Below are 26,390 nucleotides of genomic sequence, written 5' to 3'. Positions count from 1 at the left end.
TACTAATGTATGTATGCACAAAATAAAGTCATTGATGGATGTGAATGTATTTTCAAATTTGTTCTTTCGTTGTATTCTATTCGTATAGGACGTGGCTATTATTACAGAAAAATATTGGAGAATAGCAAAGAAATTTAAGAAGAAAAAATGCTGCATTGTTATCATGAATAAACGTTAATGGGAGGAATTTTATTTTTGGGTAGTTTGATAGGAGTTAATTTCATAAGTTCTTAGATATTTAAGAATTTGAAGGTAAACCCATCTTTTCAAATAGAACATTACCGCTAGCTAAATGCCTAAATTTTTGTAATAAAGAACCATCTGAATGCAAATCCTTAATATCCTTCTTTAAGTTTGTGTTTATCACAGAGACACTATTGATAAATAAATAAGGTAATCTCTGAGTGGCGGCAGCAGATAATTTTGTTGATTGGATATGATCTTGTAAACTATCACCATTGGAATGTTGGTCCAAATCAACAATTGAGATTTGAGGAGAAATCTCGTACTCCTTCAATAATAAATTTTTTAAATATTGTGAATCTTGTTCAGTGGATCTAATAAATAAAACTACAGGAGAAGTATTTAAAATTTCTTTAAAATTGGTTTCTGGATTAAAAATATTTGATGGTAATGATGTTTGTGAAGCATGTGGCGCTAAGATAGTGGTTTTTTTTTCATTTGAAATCTCACCTCTAATAGTAGATATTTGTTCTTCAACTTTCTTTGAATTTAATTTGCTTTCATCCTGAGAGGCTTTATTACCCATACCATATGTATCTTCTGTCACTAAACCAGCGTTTGTTACAGTAGCAGTTATTCCAGTAGTATCAGCACGATAATTTGATGGTTCAACTTCAGTATTAGTTGGTTTTTCATTTTGTAAAAACCCAAAAGTTGAATCTTCTGAATAATCATTCCATGTAAAAAATAAAAATGCAAATATACCTAGCATAACTAAAGTAGCTAAGGTTAATCTATTATGTCTAGATCTTTGAGTATATAAAATTTTATTATTTTTATTATTTGACACTATCATATTGTTATTGTTATCGTTATTGTTTATTTTAATTTAATATTTGCCTTTCTTTATAAAAGGGTGTCTTACTGCTTTATTTAAAAAGAAAGAAGCAGAAACAATAATATGAATATGTTTGAGAGGGAACTAATGGTGTCAACTTCGACGATACAAATTCAAGATAGACTGACAGAGATACTTCTTTATATATATAGAAATATATTTATTATCTACAATCGATAATATTGATGAAAGGAGAAATACGCCAAAAAGGTGATTCGCTTCTCTTTTAGAACCTCATACGAATGTGGATCTCTTCCAGATCGGTACGGAACATTAATAAAAACACACGATATCTAGTAGAAAATTAAACGGTTGAATCTGTAAATATCATGACTTTAATCCTTTAATGTTTCTATAATGTTTTAACCTTTCACTTTTAACGACTGAAGATCTAGGGAGAAAAACTGCATCAAATTAAGTGGGTGTTAATCAAAATTAAGAGAGGAAAATGCAGCAATAAGTGTAGTGGTTAATTTCTATTTGTTATGTTAGTAATGCCAGCATAAATTATAGAAAATATTCCTTTCATCCATCCTTCCATCCTTAGAAATTTAAATTTAACATTGTATGAATTATATAATAACCTTCATACGATAATGTAATTGCATAATCACGGAAAACCGCCAGAAAATCCCGTAGAATGAGAGAATAATTCGTTTCGAGATGAGGCAGTGCTGGTACAAAAATGAATAAAAATAACAAAAGGAGAACGGCAGTGGCAGTACAAGCCAACTGAATACAATATACTCTTGGTTGTTTAATATTACAAAATTACGAAGATTATGACTTTTCGAAATGAACAATATATTTTTGCACAAAGTTAATCGTGTTGATCCGAAAAAATACGATCAATTCAATTCTTTCAGTACCAAGAAAACCACTAATAATTTAATGGGTTTTATTATATCTCAATAACTATTTATACAACAATTGGATGTTGCCAGTGTAAAAATGTCGTACAAGGTATCGAAACGATCTTAAAAAAGAGAGTACGTTGTTAATTATAGATAGTTAGAAAGAAAGAGAGATACAGCTTATTCAATTGTTCTCTTCCGGGATAGAAATTGCGCAGAAATATCCCAAAACCAAAGCCTTCGAAACATATTTAAATAAAGAACTGAATAGTTACCGAAGGTAAATCTGCATTGATTATTTCGTATAGAGAGAGAAACTATTGAAGATTGATGATCTACGTACATTTTACTTTTTATTTTGTTTTTTACTGTGTCGTTTAAGGGGATATAGAATTTCAAAAGAGAAAAATTAATGGAGTTTCCAGTTCGTGGAAGGTGATCGCGCATATTCCACAGAACCATGCGTACAATATCTCTTTTTTTTCGCCTAATTAACAACTAGAATGGAAAATAATCACTATTCCCTAACCTTCTACTAAATAGGAAAAAATGAGCCACGATTGGTTTAGAATTTATCCGCGTTTTTACTTTAACTTCATCCATTTTAACGTGATTTAATATCGTTTGGTAACAGTAACTAAGTTGATCTAATAATTAAAGTAATGAACGAGAAATATTACTTAATGATGATTTTTAGTGATAAATAAGATGAAATGTATAAATTTATATATTTTACTTAGAGATATGAACAAATAAGTTAAATGATGAGAAGCCGTCTACACACCTGGGTTCTGTCTTGTTTTGATTTGCCATCTTAAAACCGATCCGATTCAAATCTACAACATGATAATGTTTAATGATTTCGATGTAAGGTATATTTTATTTAAAATATATATATATGTAGAAGTTTCGATGAAATTTCATGGGTATTCTTATGGGAATATATATATATTATATCCTAAAAATATGACATTTATCTTAAGGACTAGAATATATATTTCATATGTGTAAATAACAAACTTCACAATTACGTCTTGTCAAGTATATATTCAGTATCACATAGTGCAAGATAACTTTTATTCATTCCCTATGACGCGAAATATCAGAGGTAATTAATTGTCCGCGGTTAACCAATAATAGTCGGTGTCTTCTAATTTATATGATATATAGGTCGAAACAAATTAACCCTAAATAGTTAGGGTTAGTATATATATGCATTAGTAACCCTAACTTTTCCTTAGTTACCACGTTTTTGAGACCCCACACAAAATATTATTTCCGCCTCCCCTTATTTTTCCCACCTTTAATTTCGTTTTCAGAGAGATAGAGCGATTGGAAGAGGGGAAGTCATATTCTTATTATGTTCTCCGTGTTCATTGGTCCAACTTAGAAGAACCCTCTTTGAAAAATAAAATATATTAGTATGTTTGTAATGAGACTCATAGAGATATATAGTGGGGCATAATTCCGAATTATCGGTGTTTAAAATATACAGCAAGATAGTGCATATAGCCGGTATATGTTGTATAATGATGAATAAATTACTTCGGTCCAGCGGCAAAGTAGTATTTGGGAAGTTTAAATTATTCATTCGTTTATCTACCTGTTAATGTGTTTTTTCTTATATATCTGAAATTTATGGGCATGTAAAAGAGTACAAAAAACATGATTTTTTGGTTATTACTAGTAAATATAACTAGTATCGCAACCACCAGTGATTGAAAAAGAAGTGACACTTTTCTTTTTTAATCATATTTACTTGATTGTAGTCTATATATTCTTATTAATTATCTAAGTTTTGATTGTTAGATATAATAAAATTAGAAGACGACGCCAGCCAGTATACAACTACCCTCTTAAATAACAACTATTATTAGTATATATAAATATATACAGACTTGACTTATCTAAACCCTTTCCTTGTTATTACCTTTATTGTATATTTGAATGTATTCTGCCGTCTTCTACCTCTCGACCAATGATATACAATTCTTTATAATGTTTTTCGCTTTGTATATACTTAATTTTATAGAGCCGTTGCCGAATTTTTGGCCGTAAATTTAAGTACGTAGAGACAGAAGAGAAAGAGCGAATAAAAAAAAAATAAGGATATGTATAAATATATATAGATTTATAGAGAAAGTTATGTTTAATAAAACGGGCAACTCCGCAGAACGTATTATATGATTTCTACTTGATAACGTATAAATATCTTTAATCATTTATATATAAAGAAGTTATTGTTAAGTTTACTCTTTAAAATTTATTAAAGGTTATATTCGTTTTGGTATTATATTACATTTATTTATTTATTTTATTTCGTTTCTGTCTCTGCTTCTATTTACAAAATTTAAGAAAAAAGGGAAAATATTATTAATTAAAAATTAAATTAAATTAAATTAAAACTTACAATTTTTGTTCATATTCTAAACATACATATAACATTAACATACACAAACAACAATGTTAAGAGCAATATCGTCAAAGACCAGTTCAAGGTCCTTGATGAAGAATGTTCTCCTTAAAAGAACATCCATGATTCCATATCTAACTTCACAGAAAAGATCGATTGTTACTGGTACAGATAATTTCTTATCTACTTCAAATGCTCAGTATATCGATGAAATGTTTGAGGCTTGGCAAAAGGATCCTTCTTCAGTTCATGTTTCATGGAATGCATATTTTAAAAATTTGAAAAATAATACAGGAGCTCCTGCTTCTGCTGCTTTTCAAGCGCCTCCTATCTTAATTGGTACTCCTCAGGGTACTCAAGCAAATCCATTAGGTGTTAATTCTTCAAGTAATGGTGTTGACAGCGATGTGAACCTACATTTAAAAGTGCAATTATTATGTAGAGCTTATCAAGTGAGAGGTCATTTAAAGGCTCATATTGATCCTTTAAAGATTTCATTTGGTGATGATAAAGTTAAACCAACACCTCCTGAATTAACTATTGAATATTATGGTTTCTCTAAGGTTGATTTGGATAAAGAAATTACTTTAGGACCAGGTATTTTACCAAGATTTGCTAAGAATGGTAGAAATTCAATGACTTTAGGTAATATTATTAAAGAATTAGAGGCTTTGTATTGTAAATCATATGGTATTCAATATACTCATATTCCTTCAAAGGTTAAATGTGAATGGTTAAGGGATAGAATTGAAATCCCAGATCCTTATAAATATTCTATTGATCAAAAGAGACAAATCCTAGATAGATTAATTTGGAGTACTTCATTTGAAACTTTCTTATCTACCAAATTCCCAAATGATAAGAGATTTGGTCTTGAAGGTTTAGAAGCTGTTGTCCCAGGTATTAAGACTTTAATCGATCGTTCTGTGGAATTAGGTGTCGAAGATGTCGTTCTGGGTATGGCTCATCGTGGTAGATTAAACGTTCTATCTAATGTGGTTCGTAAACCAAATGAATCCATTTTCGCTGAATTTAAAGGCTCTACCAACCCAGATACAATCGAAGGTTCTGGTGATGTTAAATATCATTTAGGTATGAATTATCAAAGACCAACTACTTCAGGTAAGTATGTCAATTTATCTCTAGTGGCTAATCCATCCCATTTGGAAGCACAAGATCCAGTGGTCCTAGGTAGAACAAGAGCTTTGTTGCATGATAAGAATGATCTTGTTGAGAAAACAAAGGCCCTTGGTGTTCTATTACATGGTGATGCTGCTTTTGCAGGTCAAGGTGTTGTTTATGAAACTATGGGATTCTTAACTTTACCTGAATATTCCACTGGTGGTACTATCCACGTCATCACTAATAACCAAATCGGTTTCACCACAGATCCAAGATTCTCTAGATCTACTCCATATCCATCCGATTTAGCTAAGGCTATTGATGCTCCAATCTTCCATTGTAACGCTAACGATATCGAAGCCGTCACATATATCTTCCATTTGGCAGCTGAATGGAGAGCTACTTTCCACACCGATGCTATCATTGATATTGTCGGTTGGAGAAAACATGGTCATAACGAGACTGACCAACCTGCTTTCACTCAACCTCTAATGTACCAAAAGATTGCTCAACAAGAAAATGTTATCGACACTTACACTGACAAGTTGATTAAAGAAGGTTCTTTCACAAAGAAGGATATCGATGAACACAAGAAATGGGTATGGGGTCTATTCGAAGATGCATTCGAAAAGGCTAAGGAATACGTTCCAACCCAGAGAGAATGGTTGACTGCTGCTTGGGAAGGCTTCAAGTCTCCAAAGGAATTAGCCACTGAGATATTACCTCACGAACCAACAAATGTTGATGAAACCACTTTGAAGACTATTGGTAAGACCATTTCATCGTGGCCTGAAAACTTCGATGTTCACAGAAATCTAAAGAGAATCTTGAATAATAGAGGTAAAACTATTGAGACTGGTGAAGGTATTGATTGGTCTACCGGTGAAGCTCTAGCTTATGGTACTTTGATGCTTGAAGGTAATCACGTTAGAGTGTCAGGTGAAGATGTTGAAAGAGGTACTTTCTCTCAACGTCATGCTGTCTTACACGATCAAAAATCAGAAGCTACGTACACACCATTGAAACATTTGGATCCAAAACAATCCGATTTCACTATTTCCAATTCATCTCTATCTGAATATGGTGTCATGGGTTTTGAATATGGTTATTCCTTGACTTCTCCAGAACATTTGGTTGTTTGGGAGGCTCAATTTGGTGATTTTGCCAATACTGCTCAAGTCATTATTGACCAATTTATTGCTGGTGGTGAACAAAAATGGAAACAACGTTCTGGTTTAGTATTGTCTTTACCTCATGGTTATGATGGTCAAGGTCCAGAACATTCTTCTGGTAGATTAGAAAGATTCTTACAAATGGCCAATGAGGACCAAAGATATTTCCCATCTGATGTCAAATTGCAAAGACAACATCAAGATTGTAACTTCCAAGTTGTTTATCCAACCACACCAGCTAATTTGTTCCATATTCTAAGAAGACAACAACATCGTCAATTCCGTAAACCATTGGCGTTGTTCTTCTCCAAGCAATTGCTACGTCATCCATTAGCTAGATCTAGCTTGTCAGAATTTACCGAAGGTGGTTTCCAATGGATCATTGAAGATGTTGAACATGGTAAGGCTATTGGTACCAAGGAAGAAACTAAGAAATTAGTCTTGTTGAGTGGTCAAGTCTACACTGCACTACATAAGAAACGTGAGGAGCTAGGTGATAAGACTACTGCTTTCTTGAAGATCGAAGAGTTACACCCATTCCCATTCGCTCAATTGCGTGATACTATCAACAGTTATCCAAACTTAGAAGAAATCATCTGGTGTCAAGAAGAACCACTAAACATGGGTGGTTGGTCTTATGCTGCCCCAAGATTACAAACCACTCTAAAGGAAACTGAAAACTACAAGGATCATACTGTCAGATACTGTGGTAGAAACCCAAGTGGTGCCGTTGCTGCTGGTAACAAGACCTTGCACACTTCTGAAGAAAATGCTTTCTTGAAGGATGTCTTTGGTCAATGATTAGATGAAAACCTTTTTATTCTTTTTTCCCCAGTATAATTTTAAATTCTTATTCAAAAAATAAAAAATAAACACAACTACAACTATAAAATATTCATATAATGCCAAATAAGTTTTACTCTGAAAATATTTATCTCTATTTATCATCGTCCCGATATACTGGAGAGAAATGTTTCATATTTATGAATTTCTGAAATCATCAGAATTACTGTATATTTACACCTATAAAATAAATAAAATAATTATAATTAAATATAACATTATTATAAAATCTTATATTTAGAATTTAGAATTTAGATGGATGAAGTCTGTTCATAATGTTAATGTATGGGCTGCCATAAATTTGTTTACTTTCAGTATAATAGGTTAAATGTTTAAAATTTTTAAATTTGTTATTGATTCAAAAAAATAAATTCGAATTTTTTACATTTAGTAGGTTATTCTCAATGAAAATATAACCATTCTTAGAAAGACCAAAAAACGTTAGCTAACCCCCTCTAATTGTTTAATATCAAGAGCATTCCGTATACACTTGTTATATTCTATATATAAAAGTTACAAATAATTATTTTAATTATTAGCTGGCGTTCTTCTTCTGTTTTTATCAAATTCTTTATGTTTGGTTTGATTCGCCAGAGCATTTGCCACTTTCTTGATCTCCAAGCTTATTATTCAACATGTATCACGCCGCACACAAGACCGCCTTGATATATTTCGCCCATAGAAAGACAAACAAAAAAGTTGCGTCGGCAAAATATTCATTTTTTTTGTTTTGAAATAGAGATTCAATTACTCCAAATAGAAAAGGATATTTCAGGGGACAGCCTTCCAGCCTTCAATACAACAGTATATCTATTAGCAACAATAGCATAACTTCAAGAAAACTGTAAACGTAAGTAATAATGTCCACTTCATCCAAAAAAATTGCAATTGTTACCGGTGCATCTTCTGGTATTGGGTATGCTATTACCAAGGAATTAGCTGAACACAACTACATTGTCTATGCTTGTGCTAGAAGATTAGAACCAATCCAACCACTAGTTGATGAATTTTCAACTTCGATCATCAAACCATATAAGCTTGATATTTCAAACATTGATGAAGTTGTTGAATTAAAAGAATTTTTGGCTAAAGAATTACCAAGTCAAAAATTGCATCTCCTTTATAACAATGCAGGTCAAAGTTGCACATTCCCAGCTTTAGATGTTTCCGATGCTAACATGCAAAAATGTTTCCAAGTTAATGTTTTTGGTCACGTCAATATGTGTCGAGAATTATCTAAATATTTGATTAACGCTAAAGGTACTATCGTATTCACAGGTTCATTAGCAGGTATAATATCGTTCCCATTTGGCTCTATTTATTCATCAACAAAGGCAGCTATCCATGCGTATGCTAGAGGATTACATTTAGAAATGAAACCATTTGGTGTACGTATCATCAACGCAGTCACTGGTGGTGTCGATACAAACATTGCTGACACCAGACCACTACCTGAAGGTTCAATTTATGGATTTCCTGAAGGTCAAGAAGCCTTTGAATCTAGACAACGTATGGCAAAAAATCATCATCCAATGCCAGCTGAAGTATATGCCAAGAAGTTAATGGGAGATATATTAAGTTCCAAGGATCCTGTAGATGTCTATAGGGGATCGATGGCTACATTTCTAGGGTTTGTTTCTTTATTTGTTCCTTATTTTATCTTAGAGTTTGCATTAATTAAGAAATTTCATCTAACGAAAGTCTTTAAGGTATTAAAGGACAAAAATGTAGAAAGTAAAAAAAAAGATTAAAACTAAGTTGAAAATGTCAATAAAAAATCCTATTTATTAATGAACTGCTAGTTTTCTTTTCTCTCTCTCTATCATTAAGTTCAAAATTTATAATGACAACAATTCAAATACTCTATTTGCTAGATATCTGTACAAAAATAAAATAAAATGCAACTATTGCAAACGAGATCTTGTAAATAAATATATCACAACATTTTTATTATGAAGAAACATTTTCTAGCTTTAAAAAGTAACGGATACAACCCTTCTTCTCTTAATATTACATAAATCCTTTGTTAACCAATATAAACTACATTTAACAACAACTTATACCTTTCCAATTTGGAACATATTAAGAATTTTATTATTTCGTGTATGGATAGGTTATGTTTCATGACTTGATTTACGAATGTAAAAACGTACAGACTCTGATCAAATATTGCTAACAGATGAGGTGACTAATGTGAAGATATAATAATTAGAGCAATTTAAATTTCATCTTCATCAACCCTTTCTTTTTTTTACCTTCTAGGAACTTTAGCCAAGACAAAAAATATTTTCATGAATCAAAAGAACAAAAAATATAATGTAGATCAGGTTATTCGTATTGACTTTACCTGCAATAACCCCTCGTTACACGATTAACAGAACGATCAAATCAAAAAATATATATCATTTAAAATACACAGAGAGTTTGATCACATCATTTAGCGAGAGCAACAACAATAAACAAACACGATAGGAAATAACAAGAGAGAACAAACACACGAACAAAAATGATTCAAAAATATACACAATTTTAATATCATTGATAGGATAGTAAAATTTCATACGAACATTACGAAAATAAATCAACTTTCTTTCCAACTGTCAGGAACAAAGTCAAACATAAAGAATATGTTAAATGTTTTTTTGAAACAATTTTTAACGCAAGGCATATTTGGTATTCCGAGATGAGGTGATAATATTCCGTAGACCACAACATTGCTTGAGACAAAGACGGCAGAGCAAAAACAACAGCTAAGCATGTCACCGTTACTATGTTTGCTGATTCAATAAAAAATGTGAGAGTTTAGGAGAAGATCAAGTAAAACTAAATAAATTATATAATAAAAGAAATAAATATGGGACCATCAACGATTCTTCTGCATGTTGAATGATTACTTCATTAAAAACATCTTGGTGAAGAAACCTTCGCACATCACATACGAAATATGTTTGTTCTTTTGTGCTGCGGGCGCGAAATTTTAGCAACGGAAGAAACCAACCAAGAAACTAAGCAAGCGAAGCGAAGTGGACCCATTTTTTATTTTTCATTTCTATTGCAATAGACGGACAGGATAGTTAAGCAATTTCTCACGTTCGTTCTTACCGTTTAATAGTGGCAGTAACAACAACAACAACAACAACAACAACAACAACAACAAGGCAATTGAAAAATACTAAAGAGTAAGCGAACGACGAGGATGATAAATTAACGTACGAATATTTCCGTTTATCTCTTTCAATATTTTTTATTGCTTTTGTTTGTTGTTGATATTCATGTTTCATAACATACGTATTGTTTGTTTGTTTATTCTGCTTGATGTCAGCTTTTGTTAAGATTTTCGTTTACATGGAGATATATTTACATTTATATATATAAAGAAGAGCTATCTGGCTAAATGTTTTAAATAACAGGTTACTATATTTTATCCAACTTTTTTTTAACTTTTCTTATACTTATACCATATTCTTCTTTTTGCTATTTCTATTAATAAAACCATAAGAAAATTAACAAAGCTTTGGGACCAATTTTTTATTACTTCGAAATCATCCTATTCTGAATAACCTTTTTTTATATCTTTAACTCCAACTATTTACACTCCTTTAATCCAACTATTTACACTCCTTTTTAAACTCAAACCCTTTTCTTTTTAATTATTATTTACTGTTTTTACCACTATTGAATTCGTATGTATAACTTTTCTTTACACAACAAGATCTATTTTTTTTTTCCATTTGTTTTGTTTATTTATTATTAATTATCCAATTTGTTTTACCTTGATGACTACAGAAAATTCAATATTATCATGAATATATTTCTCGTACACACAATACCTATTAATTTCATTAATATTAGCAATAAAAGACATCATCATTTTCATTGATGTGGTTCCTGTAATGTAACAAAATCCCGAATTTTGTTTCATCCACCAATTATTCCAATATTGATTTGATTTGATTAAAATATCTCTCTCTTTTGACTTTGCTTTCTTTTTTATTTTGCTGTGCATTGCTGGGCAGTTTGCTTCTTTTTTTCTTTTTGTTGGTTTGTTGACTTTTTCGCGCCTCGTCTGGGGGTGCAGTGCTATCTGTGTGGCGTTCATTTTTTGCGCAGTCGCGCTGTCCAAATCAGGAAATGGCTAAATAACGTTCGAAGAAGATCAAATCCAAATTTTTGATTTTTTCTCTTGGCTCAATTTTTCGCGTTCGCGTCCTTTCTACTAATATTTGTTATCACCATTATGAAATCAACAAAACAAAAAGAATATTTCGCTCCTATCTACACTCAAACGACAATGATATACACACAAGTTATAATACTGGAATTACTCGTTAAAGTCATATTTTCATCCTTTTTGAATTTTTATTCGATGATTCAGATTATATCACGAAATTCTGAACAAATTATAGATGACAATGAAAACTTACCTCTTTCAATCTGCTGATTTTTATTTTGGTGGTGATGTTACTGGCTTGGTATTTTCTTCTTCTACATTGCGTTAATATCAACACATTATCTCTCATGGCATATTCTTATATGCCAACGTGTGTGCTTGTTTAGATGACAATTGGGAAAGTATCTGGTTATTTTTAAAATTTTACCACCGTTCTATTATCTTCTATTTTTTGAATTTCTTTAAATGATGAAATAAATACTCAATGGTTAGAGATGTTATTGGAAATCAATAGTTTAAAAGTTCCAATTACCCTTATAACTTTTGTTTAACATTGCCAATTGAGAAATATAGCCTAGAGAGAGATTATTGTCAACAAGAAAGTAAGAAACCTTTAGTAATCAAAGGTACTCAAAATTATTACCAACTAAGTCATTCATTCCTTTTATTTACTGCCATCTTCGAGTCATTACACATTCCATATTTTAAGGTGAAAATTAATTGAAAACAAACTCCAACAAAAAATAGTTCTATTTATTAAAATTATCAACATCGACTTTTTTTACTAACAATTTCTCATTGATTTCAATATAAATCTACTTTAATTCTAAACAGATATCAGGCAAAAACATACAAATCAACAAAATAATTATCAAAATCCAATTTTAAACTAATTTTCTTTTTAAACTAAATTAAAAACAATGAAATTTTCTGCTACTAAATTAACTACCGCCCTAATGGGTGCATCCGTTGTCGCTGCTTTACCTCACGCTGACATTAACGTCGATGACTGTACCACTACTGTTGCTGCTTCTCACCACCACAACAAGAGAGCCATCGCTGTCGAATACGTCTACGAAACTGTTATCGTTGATTCCAATGGTAACACCATCTCTGGTCTAACTGGTCAAGCTACAGCTACTCCTACTACTGTTGCTTCCGCCAAGGCTACTTCTACTGGTGTCACTACCACTTTAGCTCCAACTACTTCCAAGACTGCTGCTGCCGCTACTTCTACTACTGCTGCTGCCTCATCTGGTTCTTCTACTGGTGGTATTTACGGTGATTTGGCTGCTTTCTCTGGTCCATCTGAAGCTTTCGAAGATGGTACTATTGCTTGTAGCTCTTTCCCATCCGGTCAAGGTGTTATCGCTGTCTCCTGGATGAACCAAAACGGTTGGACTGGTATTGAAAACACCGACACTTCCACTGGTGGTTCTTGTGCTGAAGGTTCTTACTGTTCCTACGCTTGTCAACCAGGTATGTCCAAGACCCAATGGCCAAGTGAACAACCATCTGATGGTAGATCCATCGGTGGTCTTCTATGTAAGGGTGGCTTCTTGTACCGTTCTAACACTGACACCGATTACTTATGTGAATGGGGTGCCAACACTGCTGAAGTTGTCTCTGAATTATCCGAAGGTGTTGCTATCTGTAGAACCGATTACCCAGGTACTGAAAACATGGTTATTCCAACTTTTGTTGAAGCTGGCTCCACTTTACCATTAACTGTCGTCGATGAAGACACTTACTACAAATGGGAAGGTAAGCTAACTTCTGCTCAATACTACGTTAACAATGCTGGTGTTTCTGTCGAAGATGGTTGTGTCTGGGGTACTGAAGGTTCCGGTATTGGTAACTGGGCTCCATTAAACTTCGGTGCTGGTTACACTAACGGCATCAGTTACTTATCTTTGATTCCAAATCCAAACAACAAGACTCCATTAAACTACAACGTTAAGATTGTTGCTGCTGATGATAACTCCGTTGTTAACGGTGAATGTTACTACGAAAACGGTAGTTACTCCAGTGGTGCTGACGGTTGTACTGTTGCTGTTACCTCAGGTAAGGCTAAATTTGTCCTATATTGAGGAATTCTTAACCATTTAACCATTTAACCCAATTTTTTTCTTCTTTGTATTTGTTTTCGTTAATCAATAAATATATACACAAGGGTTAAATTTTTTTTTTAATTTTTCAAACAGAAATAATCAATTTGTTATTAAAGAAAGTTCCAAGTTAAATTAGATTACATTGAATAGGAAAAGAATTAATTTATTCTTTTTTTTTAAGCAGGTTGCTAAGGTTACACGGACTTTATTATTGTTATTATACTATTATCTATATTATGTTTTTTTTATTTTAAATATATGTTTTTTTATTACATATTACTTATTTACTACATTGATACTTTTCTTAAGTTTGTTGATTTACTATAAAAATTACCTACATATATTTACTTTGTAGCGAATAAGAATTACATGTACACTACTTCCATTGAATTTTTTTTTGTCTCTAATATCTAAAAGGGACCAAATTGTGGATCATTATTTTAAGGTTACCTTATTGATAGTTGTAGAGTTAGGTCTCAAGTAACAGAAGTTGATAGTAAAATGATAATCGTTTGTTATCTCTTCGCACTGCACTATATACTTTTTATTCCAATATTCTATTATTCGTTTTCTATTGGTAAATATATCATGAAAAGAACGGTTAGTAAATATTGTTCTTATTACGTATTGAACGGTAAAAAGGGGCTGTGTGCACGTGATGTGCTGATATATTAACTCCATGAGATGTGTGCACTCCCGGTTTTCCCGCAATTAAAATAAACCTTCTACGGCATCTCACTACATCTATCTCATGGTCCAATAAAAGATAACTGGGGGCTGCGGATATCTCCTTGGAAAATAAATGCCCAGATCACTTACGGGTTTATTATTTCCTCTTGCGGTGAAGAAAATGCCTGAGGGATTCCCCTCTTGTTCTAAAAAAAGAAAAAGAAAAAGAAAAAACAACATGACGGGGCATCGCCACATCAGGGAATATGGGTACCAAGAAAAAGACACTGAGTAGCGAAGAAACATCTGCAGGAAAGTTATAGATTTGATACCTTCATATCTGCTCCGTAATGTTGCCGAAAAGGGTAATGATCTTCCACGCAATATATTGTGTGAGAGTAATTACGCTTCCTAATAGGGAAAGTAATGTCTGTGAAGAAACCATTAATGATGACCCTTTTGGGAAAGGCCCCTTCTAGACCTGTTTGAGGATAGACTCTATTTTGGAAAAAATTAAAATATTCATATCATAATCTACTAGTTTTAACAGTTTTTTCCATTATTTTATTTGTTCTTGTAACAAGAACAAGACAGACAAATTGAAATAGAGAGAATGGTAGATAGTATAAAAGTATATTTACCAAATGGGGTTGCATAGTATAAGATGACGAAGGAACAGATAAAACAAATAAAAGGTCCGCAAACTCCCCCTGTGTATCAATAATAATGACTTGGGAATTTTCTCTTCTTCATTTTCTTTGGCGAAGGCTTAGACTAAGAGACATTTTTCTTTCGTGTTTAATTGTAAGACAAATAAGTAGAAGGAGGTTAACTTCTTTTCATCCATTAATTTTATCATTTATGAAATAGTAAGCATCACCAATCAAGTCGCATATGATATGGGGATATTTTGGTTGTAATTAGTTGTTCCTATTTAAATAAGTAGCAACAAAACGGTTGCAGAGATGAATAATAACAATATCTGTTGGGTTATTTTTTACTTCTACTATTCTTTCATCAATATTTTTAAGGCAATTAACTATTCTTTAATGTGAATGTTTCGAGTTTTATATCCAAAATTGAATTTATACTTCGTTTTAATCAGTATACGAAAGCATTGATTTTTACTTTCAATTTATTTATCTTGTTCTGTACGTGGGTTGGATTATCAAACATCATTTTCAGTGGTGGATAGAGTACCATTAGGGATTGATTCAAACATCTTTTTAAAGTTAATCAACCTCCTTATTGAACCTTTCCTGGATACAAGTCTTATAATACTTTATTTCCTATTTGAATGACATCTGAGGTAATTGTAAAAATAAAAGATAAAAAATATTAAGATGTCAAACTAAAAAAAAACTCGATATGAAATGATGAAATACATCTGGTAAATACGTAAGACATTTTCTTATTTCAAGGACCCTCTCTTTCATATACAAAATCTACATTGTAATATATATATATATATATAAAACATAGTTATACTTTATTTTTTTGTGAGTAGTCATTTGACTTGTTTCCCACGCCAAAATGTAATTTTATTCGACTTACTTACAGAAAGGACATCAACATCTACGACGAGAAGTTTCCATCAGACTTATCTAAACAAAAACTATAACTATTTCCAATTCTAAGATATCATTATAACCGAGTATTTTGCATCCCTGTGTATTTAAATTTTATCTAACTAAAAAACAAACAAACCTTAACTATTTTTAAACTGTATTTTCTCCTTTTACAGACGCCATCCATAAGAAGAAAAACAAGAAAAAGTTGATACGCAACACATTTAACAAAAATAACCAAAATTACTCCTTGCGTCGTCGTCCGTCGCCTATTTACTATATTTTTTCTATTAGAAGAGAAGCAAAAAAGTTTTTCTTTGTTTAAATTTTCAATTTTTTCTTCTGCGGATCTTTCGCGGAGAGAAGAAAACGAAAACAATAAAATATATATCAAATCAAATAAAAACACCAAACTTTTGATTAATAAATATAATAATTTGTTATATTTATATATAACTGTTTTCCATCTTTTCCATTGTTATTATTTTTAAATTTGATATAGGATTTCTAAGGAGTATTTTTTTTCCCTTTCATTTTTTTTTTTAATTTTCTTCATATTGTTGAATTGGCTTTCAAACAAAGGAAATCAAAAAAAAAAGGCATTAAGTCATAACAATAATTTGTGAGCAAGAAAGAAAGACACACGATTTTGTCTAATATCATCTTACTTACCCCGTTTCAAAACATATGATCTCATATATTTTTTTAATATCCTATTTATACTGATTGAACCTAAAGTGACAAGTGGACCCTCTGCTCCAAGAAGATTCCCTCCCTCCCCATTTATACCCATACTATTTTAACGTGTCTTTAGTCCTTTTTTGCTTGACTTTTTTTTTTTACATACTTAGGAAACACATAAAGGAAGAAATACACAACTTTCCAAAAATAGGCAGAAGAGCATTATAATACCCTGACAACTTCTTCTTACTTATAATATATCCTACCTTTCCATATTCAAATTTCATTCTATTTTACTTTACTTTGCATTTCATTTTTTATTTTAAACGAAATAAAAAATAATAAATCTTATCATTTTGGTAAACCACACATATAATTAAAAGCAACAATAATGGAAACGAATCATCCAACGGCCACATCGTCTTCTGGAGTAACAGATGATATCACTAGAGTAGAAACAAATGACAAACATAGTCCAGGGAAGGACGATAATGCTGGTAGTAATGTTAAATCATTATTGAATTCTGATCCTGCATCAGCTGAATCCATGCCAGCTAAATATCAAGTGACTTTAAGATCACAGATTATGGAAGAATTCGGAATTAACCCTGAGAGTGTAGCAGATAAAGATAATATAGATTCAGATGCATTTAATACCCTTGTACAGATACGACTCATTAAAGAGAGGAAAATGATTGAGACTACTAGGAAAAATAATTTAACAATGTTAAGTGATTTAGTAGATAAATGTATTGCAAGCGATAAATTTGATGAAGCGAATATTAATAAATTATTAGATATTATTATAGAGAAAAGGATCACAAGTTCATCTGTAAGATCAAGACAAGAATCATTAATGTCACCAATGGTAAAGAAAAGAAGAATACAATCCCCACATATGTCAGCTACGAAACAAAACACCGAATATCGTGGACCAAATTCAGATTTACATGCTATTAATGAAACAGATGTTGGACAATCCGAAACTGAACAATTTCAATCTGTAGCGCAATCATATAAATTACCTGTACCACCACAAACTGCATTACATCAACAAAACACTGGAAATGCCGCTGGTGGTAATGTATGGGCGTCTCAGTATCAAAATCCTGCATTACAACCACCTTATATGTATCAAACAGGTGCTACCGGAAATATGCAAGGAAACTTAGGACCTCCTGCACATTTAATAAATGATCCATATTATCAACAGCAAAGTATGATGACTTCGGGATACGATCCTCAAATGGCCAAACAATATTTGGAACCACCACAATTCGTACAGAACTATCTGCAAAATGGTTATTACCAACCTAATGGTAGAGTAATGGCCGGTATGAATGAACATGCATATCAGGGAATGCCACAGAGTCATGCCACATCTATGGGCCAACAGCATTCACCTTATAGAGGCAACGTAGCGAGTGTGTCTGGCCCACCTGGGCGGAAAGGTCATAGGAGGACTCAAAGTGCAATTGTCTCTATGCCAAATGAACTGAAGTCCCCTAGTCGTAGTGCACCTCAAAGACCAGTGAATTTCTTAATACATACACCAAAGCATCCTCCACCAACGTAGAAGATTGAAAACGATAACAATAACTACATTCGATAAGAGGAAGATTTACTGATGATATATACATATTATAAGGTTCCTTTCCAACATTATATATACTCCCTTTCGCATTAACATACTCACATACATATATAATTTTAAATGCATGAATATAGAAAAGAATGAGTAAATAAATATACATTTGTAAACTTTATTTCTTTAATGTACTAGATAATAATGGGAGGCAATGAAACAGAAACAACATCACTTAACACGATATCACAAAACTGTTTTGTGATATCAAATATTACCTTTCCAAATTTCAATATGATAGTTATTCAAGAATGTCTCGAAGTTTATTTTACTTTTAGTATCATGTGAAGGTTAAAAACTCATCATATTATTTTGAAACTTAATATAATTTGGAAAATTTGATCAGTTATGCATTCACTGTCCTTATAATTAGGTTAATACAGAAGTTTGTTGTCATTTTTTTCAAAAATTTTCAGTCATTCAACACCTCATATTACGTTCACCTTTTTCACTTATCCTATATGTTGGGGGTAGAAAGAGGAGCGTCCAGAACATTTATATATATATATATATATATATATTTGACACATACATAAAAAGGAAAAAGTAATCGAAACTCGCAAAACTAATTAAGGTTGAGATGACTTTTAAATTCCCGAGCGTCGGACATCGGGACACCACATATAAAGATTGAATGAGCCAATTTAAATAAAACAAAATTAATTTCTGCCCGTTTTTGATTGCAAAACAAAAGTTCTTGGCTTCGTCATTTTTGGGGTTGTTGCTGCGACGATAAAAAAAAGGAGAATAGAGAAGGTGACTTTGACATTGTACGAGACTTTTTAAGAAGGTACCCAACAAAAGATAAAGGCTCTATTATGTTAAGAAGAAAATCAAGGAGTTTTTATTTTTACGTATATACATATAATAATAATTAATACCTCATTTCCATTGAAACGTCGATTGACTAACGTATCTATGATTTGCAATATTGCTTTAAATTTCCCAATCAATGTATTATTTCTGATATTGGATATCGGGTTTCTTAGTATCGGAGCACTGTGGAGCGTTATGCATGTAATAATGGTGTCATGGGCCATACAAACTCTAGTAATAATACTATATCAATAGTATTATAGTATTATTACTTTGAATATGGCTAGTTCATTATATGATTAGTTTAGTTATATTTCTGAACTAACTATATAGTAATCTTTTGTAACAAGAGTTGATGAATAGCCGCATTATAGTATATACAATCTTATCTGGTTCTTTGATTATCTTTTTTTTACAATGACATTTTCTTAATACCAACATCAATGGTCATACTTACTGAGTTTAAAGAAATATCCATAGATAAGATCGATCAATTTTTGGTATAAACGTTATAGAGTATCTCTGTGTGCTATCATTCCATAATCAATAATATTAAGTATTAAAAGACCGGAAAAATTCGGGATTACCCGATCGGAAATCGCTTCCACCCACACACCCCAGCTATAGAGAAGTGATGTTTTTCTTGATCCTTGAAATATTAAATTTAAAATGTTGTACGGACATTTTAGTGGTTGTAATTCCGTGGAGATAAAGAAATTCGATATTAAAGGTGCCTCCTTTGCCTTTCTTTTATTTATTAATTCTCCATTTCTACAGGGATTTCTGTGAATAGATGTATAGAGAACGCGTTAAATATATCTTCATTTTTGTTCTTCTCTCCCTTGAATATACAATCAGTATTAATTGATTGACACACACTCATTCACCGACAGAGCCAGAGTGAAATCTTGATATTTTTTCTTTCTTTTCCGTTTTTGCTTTAATATTACTGTAATCATTATATCAAGCATTGTTATTTCTTGTAAGTTAAGTAAGGGAGGTAGAAGCGCTAAAGTAGTCTCTGTGTAACTACATTTCAATGTAGTTTAGTTACACATATATGTAATTTTGTGTAGGTTGTTATTGTCTATGAGAGGACTATTAAGGTGATGCGCTCTCGATTCATTTTTCTTTCTTTATTATGTATTTGAAGGTATATCAATTAATGAAGTATTCTGTTAAGAAACATATATATAGGAGGGTAGATTAGACACATTTTTTATTTTTGATGTATTTATTTTCTTGGGTAAGGATTTGTTTAAGAAAAAATGTATATTTTTTCTTTCATTTAACTAAACATTGTTATACTTTGAAGTTATACTATACACTACTACATCATTACTACATGTTATTTATATAGCAAAAACAAAATACATCAAAATCATAAAATACTTTTCTTTTTTATAGAATTGAGTATAATTATTCTATTACAAAACAGTAAGTGAAGTAAAAGAAACATATATATATATATATATTCTCTTCTTCTGTTATTATTATTGTTATTATTATTATTATTATTATTACAATGCCTGGACTTAACCAAGACATCAGAATCGCTACGGTAAAATCTAATGAGAAGGTCGAACCTTCATCATCGATGGATCTAGGTAGTGGAAGTGATGTCGAACTTTATGATCCAAATCGTTATTCCGATGATCATAGTTGTGTCGAACATTCTAGTGATGGAGACTTTTGTGAAATTGTTCGGACAAAATCTGTTCATGATGATAGTAAGACTCCAATAGAATATGAAGTTCCACGTTCAAGATTTGATAGACGTGCAAAGATGATATTAGTTATTCAATGTGCTTTCACTGGATTTTTCTCATCGATTGCAGGTGCCATTTATTATCCGGTATTAAACGTCATCGAAGATGAATTCCATATTAATGAAGAGCAAGTTAATATTACAGTTGTTGTTTATTTTTTATTTCAAGGTGTTGCGCCAAGTATTATGGGTGGATTAGCAGATTCTCTTGGGAGAAGACCAGTTGTCCTAACTTCAATAATATTATATTTTTGTGCTTGTATTGGTTTGGCTAGATCACAGAATTATGGACAAATCGTTGGTTTAAGATGTTTGCAAGCTGCAGGTATTTCCCCTGTTATTGCAGTTAATAGTGGTATTATGGGAGATGTTACAACAAAACCTGAAAGAGGTGGTTATGTTGGTTATGTTTCCGGGTTTCAAGTTATTGGTAGTGCCTTTGGTGCATTGATTGGTGCCGCTTTAGCTAATAGATGGAGTTGGAGATCAATCTTTTGGTTTTTAGTTATTGGTTCTGGTATTTGCCTTTTATTTTCAATTTTAATCTTAACTGAAACAAAGAGAACTATTGTTGGTAATGGTTCAATTAAACCAAAATCCATTATTAATAAAGCTCCAATATTAATATTACCATATGTCAAGAAAGTACTTCATTTAGATAATCCTGATATTGAAACTTTAGAACCAAAAATGAAATTAGATTTATTAGCACCATTAGATATTATTAAAAACACTAAAATGAGTATATTATTATATGTTGCTGGTATGCAGTTTGCTATGTGGTCAACTCATCAAACTGCTCTATCAACTGCTTTAAGTTCCAAGTATAATATGTCAGTTATTGATATTGGTCTTTGTTATTTACCTACTGGGTTATGTACAATGGCTAGTGTTGTTGTATCAGGAAGATGGTTAAATTGGGCTTATACTAAAAAATTTAATAAATTTAAAGTTTGGAGAGACTCTGAACGTGCAAGATTATTAGAAGAAAATAATCATAATGAATCTAAAGTTGATTCTATTATGGATAATGATCCTAATTATACATTCAATCTTTTCCGTGCAAGATTAGGCATGGCTTTTATTACTTTAGTGTTAAGTTCTGGTGGGTTTATTGCCTTTGGTTGGTGTCTAGAAGTTAAAGCTCCATTAGCAGCCGTCTTAGTCTGTAGTGGGTTTGCTTCATTATTCTCTAATTGTATTTTAACAATGTCGACTACAGTTATTGTTGATTTATATCCTTCAAAGACATCGACTGCCACTGGTTGTTTGAATTTATACCGTTGTTTATTGTCTGCTTTATTCATTGGTTGTTTAAGTCGTATGATTACTGCAATGGGTTATGGTGGTGTCTTTACATTGATTGGTAGTGTTAACGCTGCTTCTTCATGCTTAATTCTTTGGTTAGTTAAACATGGACATGAGATTGCCATGGTTAGACGTCACGAAGAAGATGCTCTTAAGAAACCTTTAATAAATGATGAAGAAAAACAATTTGATGAATTAGATGATGATTTAAGTTAGGATCTATCAATGAAAAAATCATTCTCTTTTTTCTTCTTTAATAAATATAGCATTGCATCACATTACATTACATTTCACCATTATCGTCCTCCTTATTCATTCATTCATATATAATAAGGAATTGTTACAAAGACAAAATGCGTTAATTTACTTCTTTTTACAATAGTTAGTTATATACACATACACACTTATACACGTACACACATATATATATTCGAATTAATATATTTTAGTCATTCATTCAAATAATATCGTATATAAATTTATCTTTTAAGTGATGATAATTGTATCAATATAGCTTGAAACGATTAAGGCTGTATTGTCATATATTGCGTGCCCCGCAGATAATGTATGGGGGGACTGAAACAATTCAGTACATAAATACTAGCAGGATTAAAATAGACAAAACAGAGCAGAGCTGGGCAGACGCGTCTCCGTGGTGAAATTCTTTCTCGCTCTATCTCTATTATACGTTATAGATTTTTTTTGGCGACGCGGCGAGAGGAGAAAGTGACAATTTCGTTATTTTTCTTTTACACCAGATAGACAGACAGAGAAATAGTGGAAAGTAAATTATTCGGTTATTATCTTGATTGATCTGACAACAAAACATACCTTATAACTAGTGATATATCGACATTCTCACAATTTGAACACTAGAATAAGTACTAGACTTTCTACTTAGCAACTTTTCCCCTCTTCACTTCGCTTTGGAACTAAATAAGGGACGATACATCAATGGGATTTCTGTGTGGATCAAATACGGAGTCTAAAAAGGCTATTGAAAGAAAGATTGTAATCTTAGGTGATGGTGCATGTGGTAAGACCTCGTTGCTGAACGTGTTCACAAGAGGCTATTTTCCAGAGGTCTACGAGCCTACAGTCTTTGAAAACTATATTCATGATATCTTTGTCGACAATAAACATATTACATTATCATTATGGGATACTGCAGGTCAAGAAGAATTCGATCGTTTAAGATCGTTATCTTATTCTGACACACAATGTATTATGCTTTGTTTCAGTATCGATTCACAAGATTCCTTGGAGAATGTAAAAAATAAATGGGTTGGTGAAATTGCTAATAATTGTGAAGGTGTGAAACTTGTATTAGTGGCATTGAAATGTGATCTACGTAATAGTGAACATGATAATAATGTTATTAATCCAAACAATATTGGTGATCAAGAAAATACAACGAATGGACGTAGTAGAAATGGGAATAAAGACCTAGTCACTTATGAAGAAGGTTTGGCTATGGCTAAACAAATTGGTGCGTTACGTTATTTAGAATGTAGTGCAAAATCAAATAAAGGTGTCAATGAAGCATTTACTGAAGCTGCTAGAGTAGCATTGACTAGTGGACCTGCTGCTGGTAGTGCTGGTGGGAACTCCAAGGACGATGATTCTGACGATGATGACAGTATTTGCACCATCATGTAACATTACATTAACATCACATATATAATTTTCCGCTTTCCATCATATACAATGTGTAATTTGTTATCACTAGTATATATATATATTTAATCAAAAAAAGAAATATATATTAATTAATCAATTATCACGATGTCATAGCTATTGTTATATATATATATATATGCATATGTATACTAAGGTTAACAATTTTCTAATAATTCTTCTAAATACATAGACGGTATTTTTTTTCTTTCCTTTGGGAATCTAGGTGGTTTTTTTGGTTTTAATTGATTTTGAAACGAATAATATTTCTCATTATTTGGACTTTGTAAGGGACTTAATAAACTTACTCTCTTTGAGTTTTGTTGGTCGACATTGTCAATATCTATTAATGACAATCTGCTAAAAGAATCCATTGGAACATGACGTATTTTAGTAATTGCTACTGTAGGGGATACAAATAATGGTGTTGGAGTCAACGAGACACTAGGGTAACTTGTTAGCAATGATTGTTTTTCTGATACATTTAATTGTCCTTCAAGATCCTTATCATAATTATTATTGCTATTATCATTCTCATCCTTGTTAGAGATGCCAATATATTTTGGTGGATGTGAAAAGATATTATTATTATTATTGTTATTAACGTTAATATTTTTAGAATGATAACGTCTTATACATATTGAAATAACCCACGATAATATACATATAATTAATATTGCTAGCATGACAGAACCTGTAGCTATAAATACAGTACCTTCCTTTGGAGCATCCTGTACATGGAAGACAAATGGGTTATCATTTGATGAAGGCGGATATATAATTGACGTACTAGAACTGGAACTGGAACTGGAGCTTGAACTAGAAGTAATACTTGAACTTGAGGAAACAACTGTAGTTCTTATAGAAGAACTTTTGGTTAATGTAGCACTTGTGGTACTGGCACTACTGGTAGTAGTAGTGCTACTAGTAGTAATTATTTTTGGTAAAGCCCTTGGAAATAGTTCAGTTATGATCATATTTTTAATATTTTAACCTACTAAACTGTACTAATTTCTATATTTTTGAACCAATAATTAAGAATATAAACTATTATTACACATTACTCCAATATTTATTATATATTTAAATAGATAGCTATAGATAGTACTGAAAGCAATTTAGTTTAGTTTTAAACCAGATCAAAATAAAATTTCAAAATCTATATATAGACTAAATGACTTAATATACAAAGAGATGAATATAGCCAGATTCATCTATTCATCTATTCATCTATTCATCTATTCATCTATTCATATACTTTTTCGTGTGGTGTGGCTTTTGATCTGTCTATCTTTATATATTTGTGTGCGTCTTTCTGTTGAGAGCCGCATTTATTAACCGGATTTTATCAAGAACAATAGATCTGGAATATATCTATATGCATAGATATAAATATATATAAATATGTATATAAGAATTAGGATGTATAGTTTAGTAAATGATAAATAGCAAGCTGTAAAAATGTATTAACCCACTACCTGCAATAAGTAAATTGGGGGTAGACTGCGTTTTCTCAATTTCATTTTTTTTTTTATATTTTGTGAACAATTCACTATATGAAGTAATATTTTCAGTTTACTAGTAAAAACATGTTCAAATGTTTTAACCTATTGGTACAAATTATCTATAAACTAATTACTAATATTGAAGAAATCAAATAATCAATTATTATATCTGTTATCATGAAATGATACCTACAAGGTTAACATACATACGTACACCATTAAAAAATCATAATATATAAAAACGTTAATTCTACTAAATATATAGATCAGTCCTACAAAATTATTCCTAATTGTGACAATCTCCTTTACATCACTTTACTTTATTTGTGACATTATAATGATTGTATAAAATCATCAATCACATATTCATCTGTCACAGTTCATTCACGTATACAATGAATCCTTGAGGAGAGAAAGGAAAACTGTTTAGATCGAAATAGATCATTAAGAACCATCATTATAGAGAAATCTGTCTGTTTGTCTGTTTCCCTTTTCTTTAATATGCAGAATATTACTACTACCACTTACTTCAATGAATGAACAAGGAAAAAAACGGAGTCAAAAAAAATGAAACTGAGACTGAAAAATTAATGAAATTTAAATTAATTTTCATAATTGTTTACTACATACAACAATACAATGAGAGTTGATCTTATATAATTTCTATAGCCTTTACTTTCCCTGTGTCAATCAATCGAAACTGTTACTGGATTAATAATTTTTATCTGACTATTAGGCAAGATCTTACTGACAATCTTTTTTTTTCTACTGATAATATCTGCTCAAGATTTCGTAATTATTTTATTTATTTATTTTTCATTCAAAAGCAGTGACTAATAAAAATAACTACTACCCTATTTTTTTTCTTTAATTTTTATTGCTCATTCCATTCATCCCAACAATATATATATATATTCGGAAATCTGTATAGGCTGAGAATTATTCAAACGATTTTACTTATTTTACCGATAATTATTTTTTTGGCA

At 31.4% G+C, this 26,390-nt stretch overlaps 8 protein-coding genes across 8 annotated transcripts; 6 read left to right on the top strand and 2 right to left on the bottom strand.

Annotated features, from left to right (window-relative positions):
- Positions 1-238: 238 nt before the first annotated feature.
- On the bottom strand, positions 239-1,039 carry KABA2_02S06688 (pheromone-regulated protein PRM4; the record flags this gene model as incomplete). Its single annotated transcript, XM_041548988.1, has 1 exon — positions 239-1,039. The coding sequence occupies one exon, from the start codon at positions 1,037-1,039 to the stop codon at positions 239-241; it is 801 nt and encodes a 266-aa protein (XP_041404922.1).
- Positions 1,040-4,398: 3,359 nt separating this feature from the next.
- On the top strand, positions 4,399-7,443 carry KGD1 (alpha-ketoglutarate dehydrogenase KGD1; the record flags this gene model as incomplete). Its single annotated transcript, XM_041548987.1, has 1 exon — positions 4,399-7,443. One exon carries the CDS (start codon positions 4,399-4,401, stop codon positions 7,441-7,443), a length of 3,045 nt encoding a protein of 1,014 aa, XP_041404921.1.
- A 902-nt stretch (positions 7,444-8,345) lies between these two features.
- On the top strand, positions 8,346-9,236 carry AYR1 (acylglycerone-phosphate reductase; the record flags this gene model as incomplete). The annotated part of the gene is made up of 1 exon (XM_041548986.1): positions 8,346-9,236. One exon carries the CDS (start codon positions 8,346-8,348, stop codon positions 9,234-9,236), a length of 891 nt encoding a protein of 296 aa, XP_041404920.1.
- Positions 9,237-12,576: 3,340 nt separating this feature from the next.
- Positions 12,577-13,746, top strand: SIM1 (putative glucosidase SIM1; the record flags this gene model as incomplete). The annotated part of the gene is made up of 1 exon (XM_041548985.1): positions 12,577-13,746. One exon carries the CDS (start codon positions 12,577-12,579, stop codon positions 13,744-13,746), a length of 1,170 nt encoding a protein of 389 aa, XP_041404919.1.
- Positions 13,747-17,076: 3,330 nt separating this feature from the next.
- POG1 (Pog1p) lies at positions 17,077-18,261 on the top strand (the record flags this gene model as incomplete). Its single annotated transcript, XM_041548984.1, has 1 exon — positions 17,077-18,261. One exon carries the CDS (start codon positions 17,077-17,079, stop codon positions 18,259-18,261), a length of 1,185 nt encoding a protein of 394 aa, XP_041404918.1.
- A 2,410-nt stretch (positions 18,262-20,671) lies between these two features.
- Positions 20,672-22,438, top strand: KABA2_02S06578 (MFS transporter; the record flags this gene model as incomplete). The annotated part of the gene is made up of 1 exon (XM_041548983.1): positions 20,672-22,438. The coding sequence occupies one exon, from the start codon at positions 20,672-20,674 to the stop codon at positions 22,436-22,438; it is 1,767 nt and encodes a 588-aa protein (XP_041404917.1).
- Positions 22,439-23,176: 738 nt separating this feature from the next.
- On the top strand, positions 23,177-23,881 carry RHO3 (Rho family GTPase RHO3; the record flags this gene model as incomplete). Its single annotated transcript, XM_041548982.1, has 1 exon — positions 23,177-23,881. One exon carries the CDS (start codon positions 23,177-23,179, stop codon positions 23,879-23,881), a length of 705 nt encoding a protein of 234 aa, XP_041404916.1.
- A 176-nt stretch (positions 23,882-24,057) lies between these two features.
- PRM5 (pheromone-regulated protein PRM5) lies at positions 24,058-24,876 on the bottom strand (the record flags this gene model as incomplete). The annotated part of the gene is made up of 1 exon (XM_041548981.1): positions 24,058-24,876. The coding sequence occupies one exon, from the start codon at positions 24,874-24,876 to the stop codon at positions 24,058-24,060; it is 819 nt and encodes a 272-aa protein (XP_041404915.1).
- Between the last annotated feature and the right edge of the window lie 1,514 nt (positions 24,877-26,390).

Source organism: Maudiozyma barnettii (assembly GCF_903064755.1).
Source record: "Maudiozyma barnettii strain CLIB 1767 genome assembly, contig: KABA2_02, whole genome shotgun sequence".
NCBI classification, from domain to species: Eukaryota; Fungi; Ascomycota; class Saccharomycetes; order Saccharomycetales; family Saccharomycetaceae; genus Maudiozyma; species Maudiozyma barnettii.
Note: the sequence above shows the minus strand (reverse complement) of the source record. Positions and strands in the feature narration are given on the sequence as shown.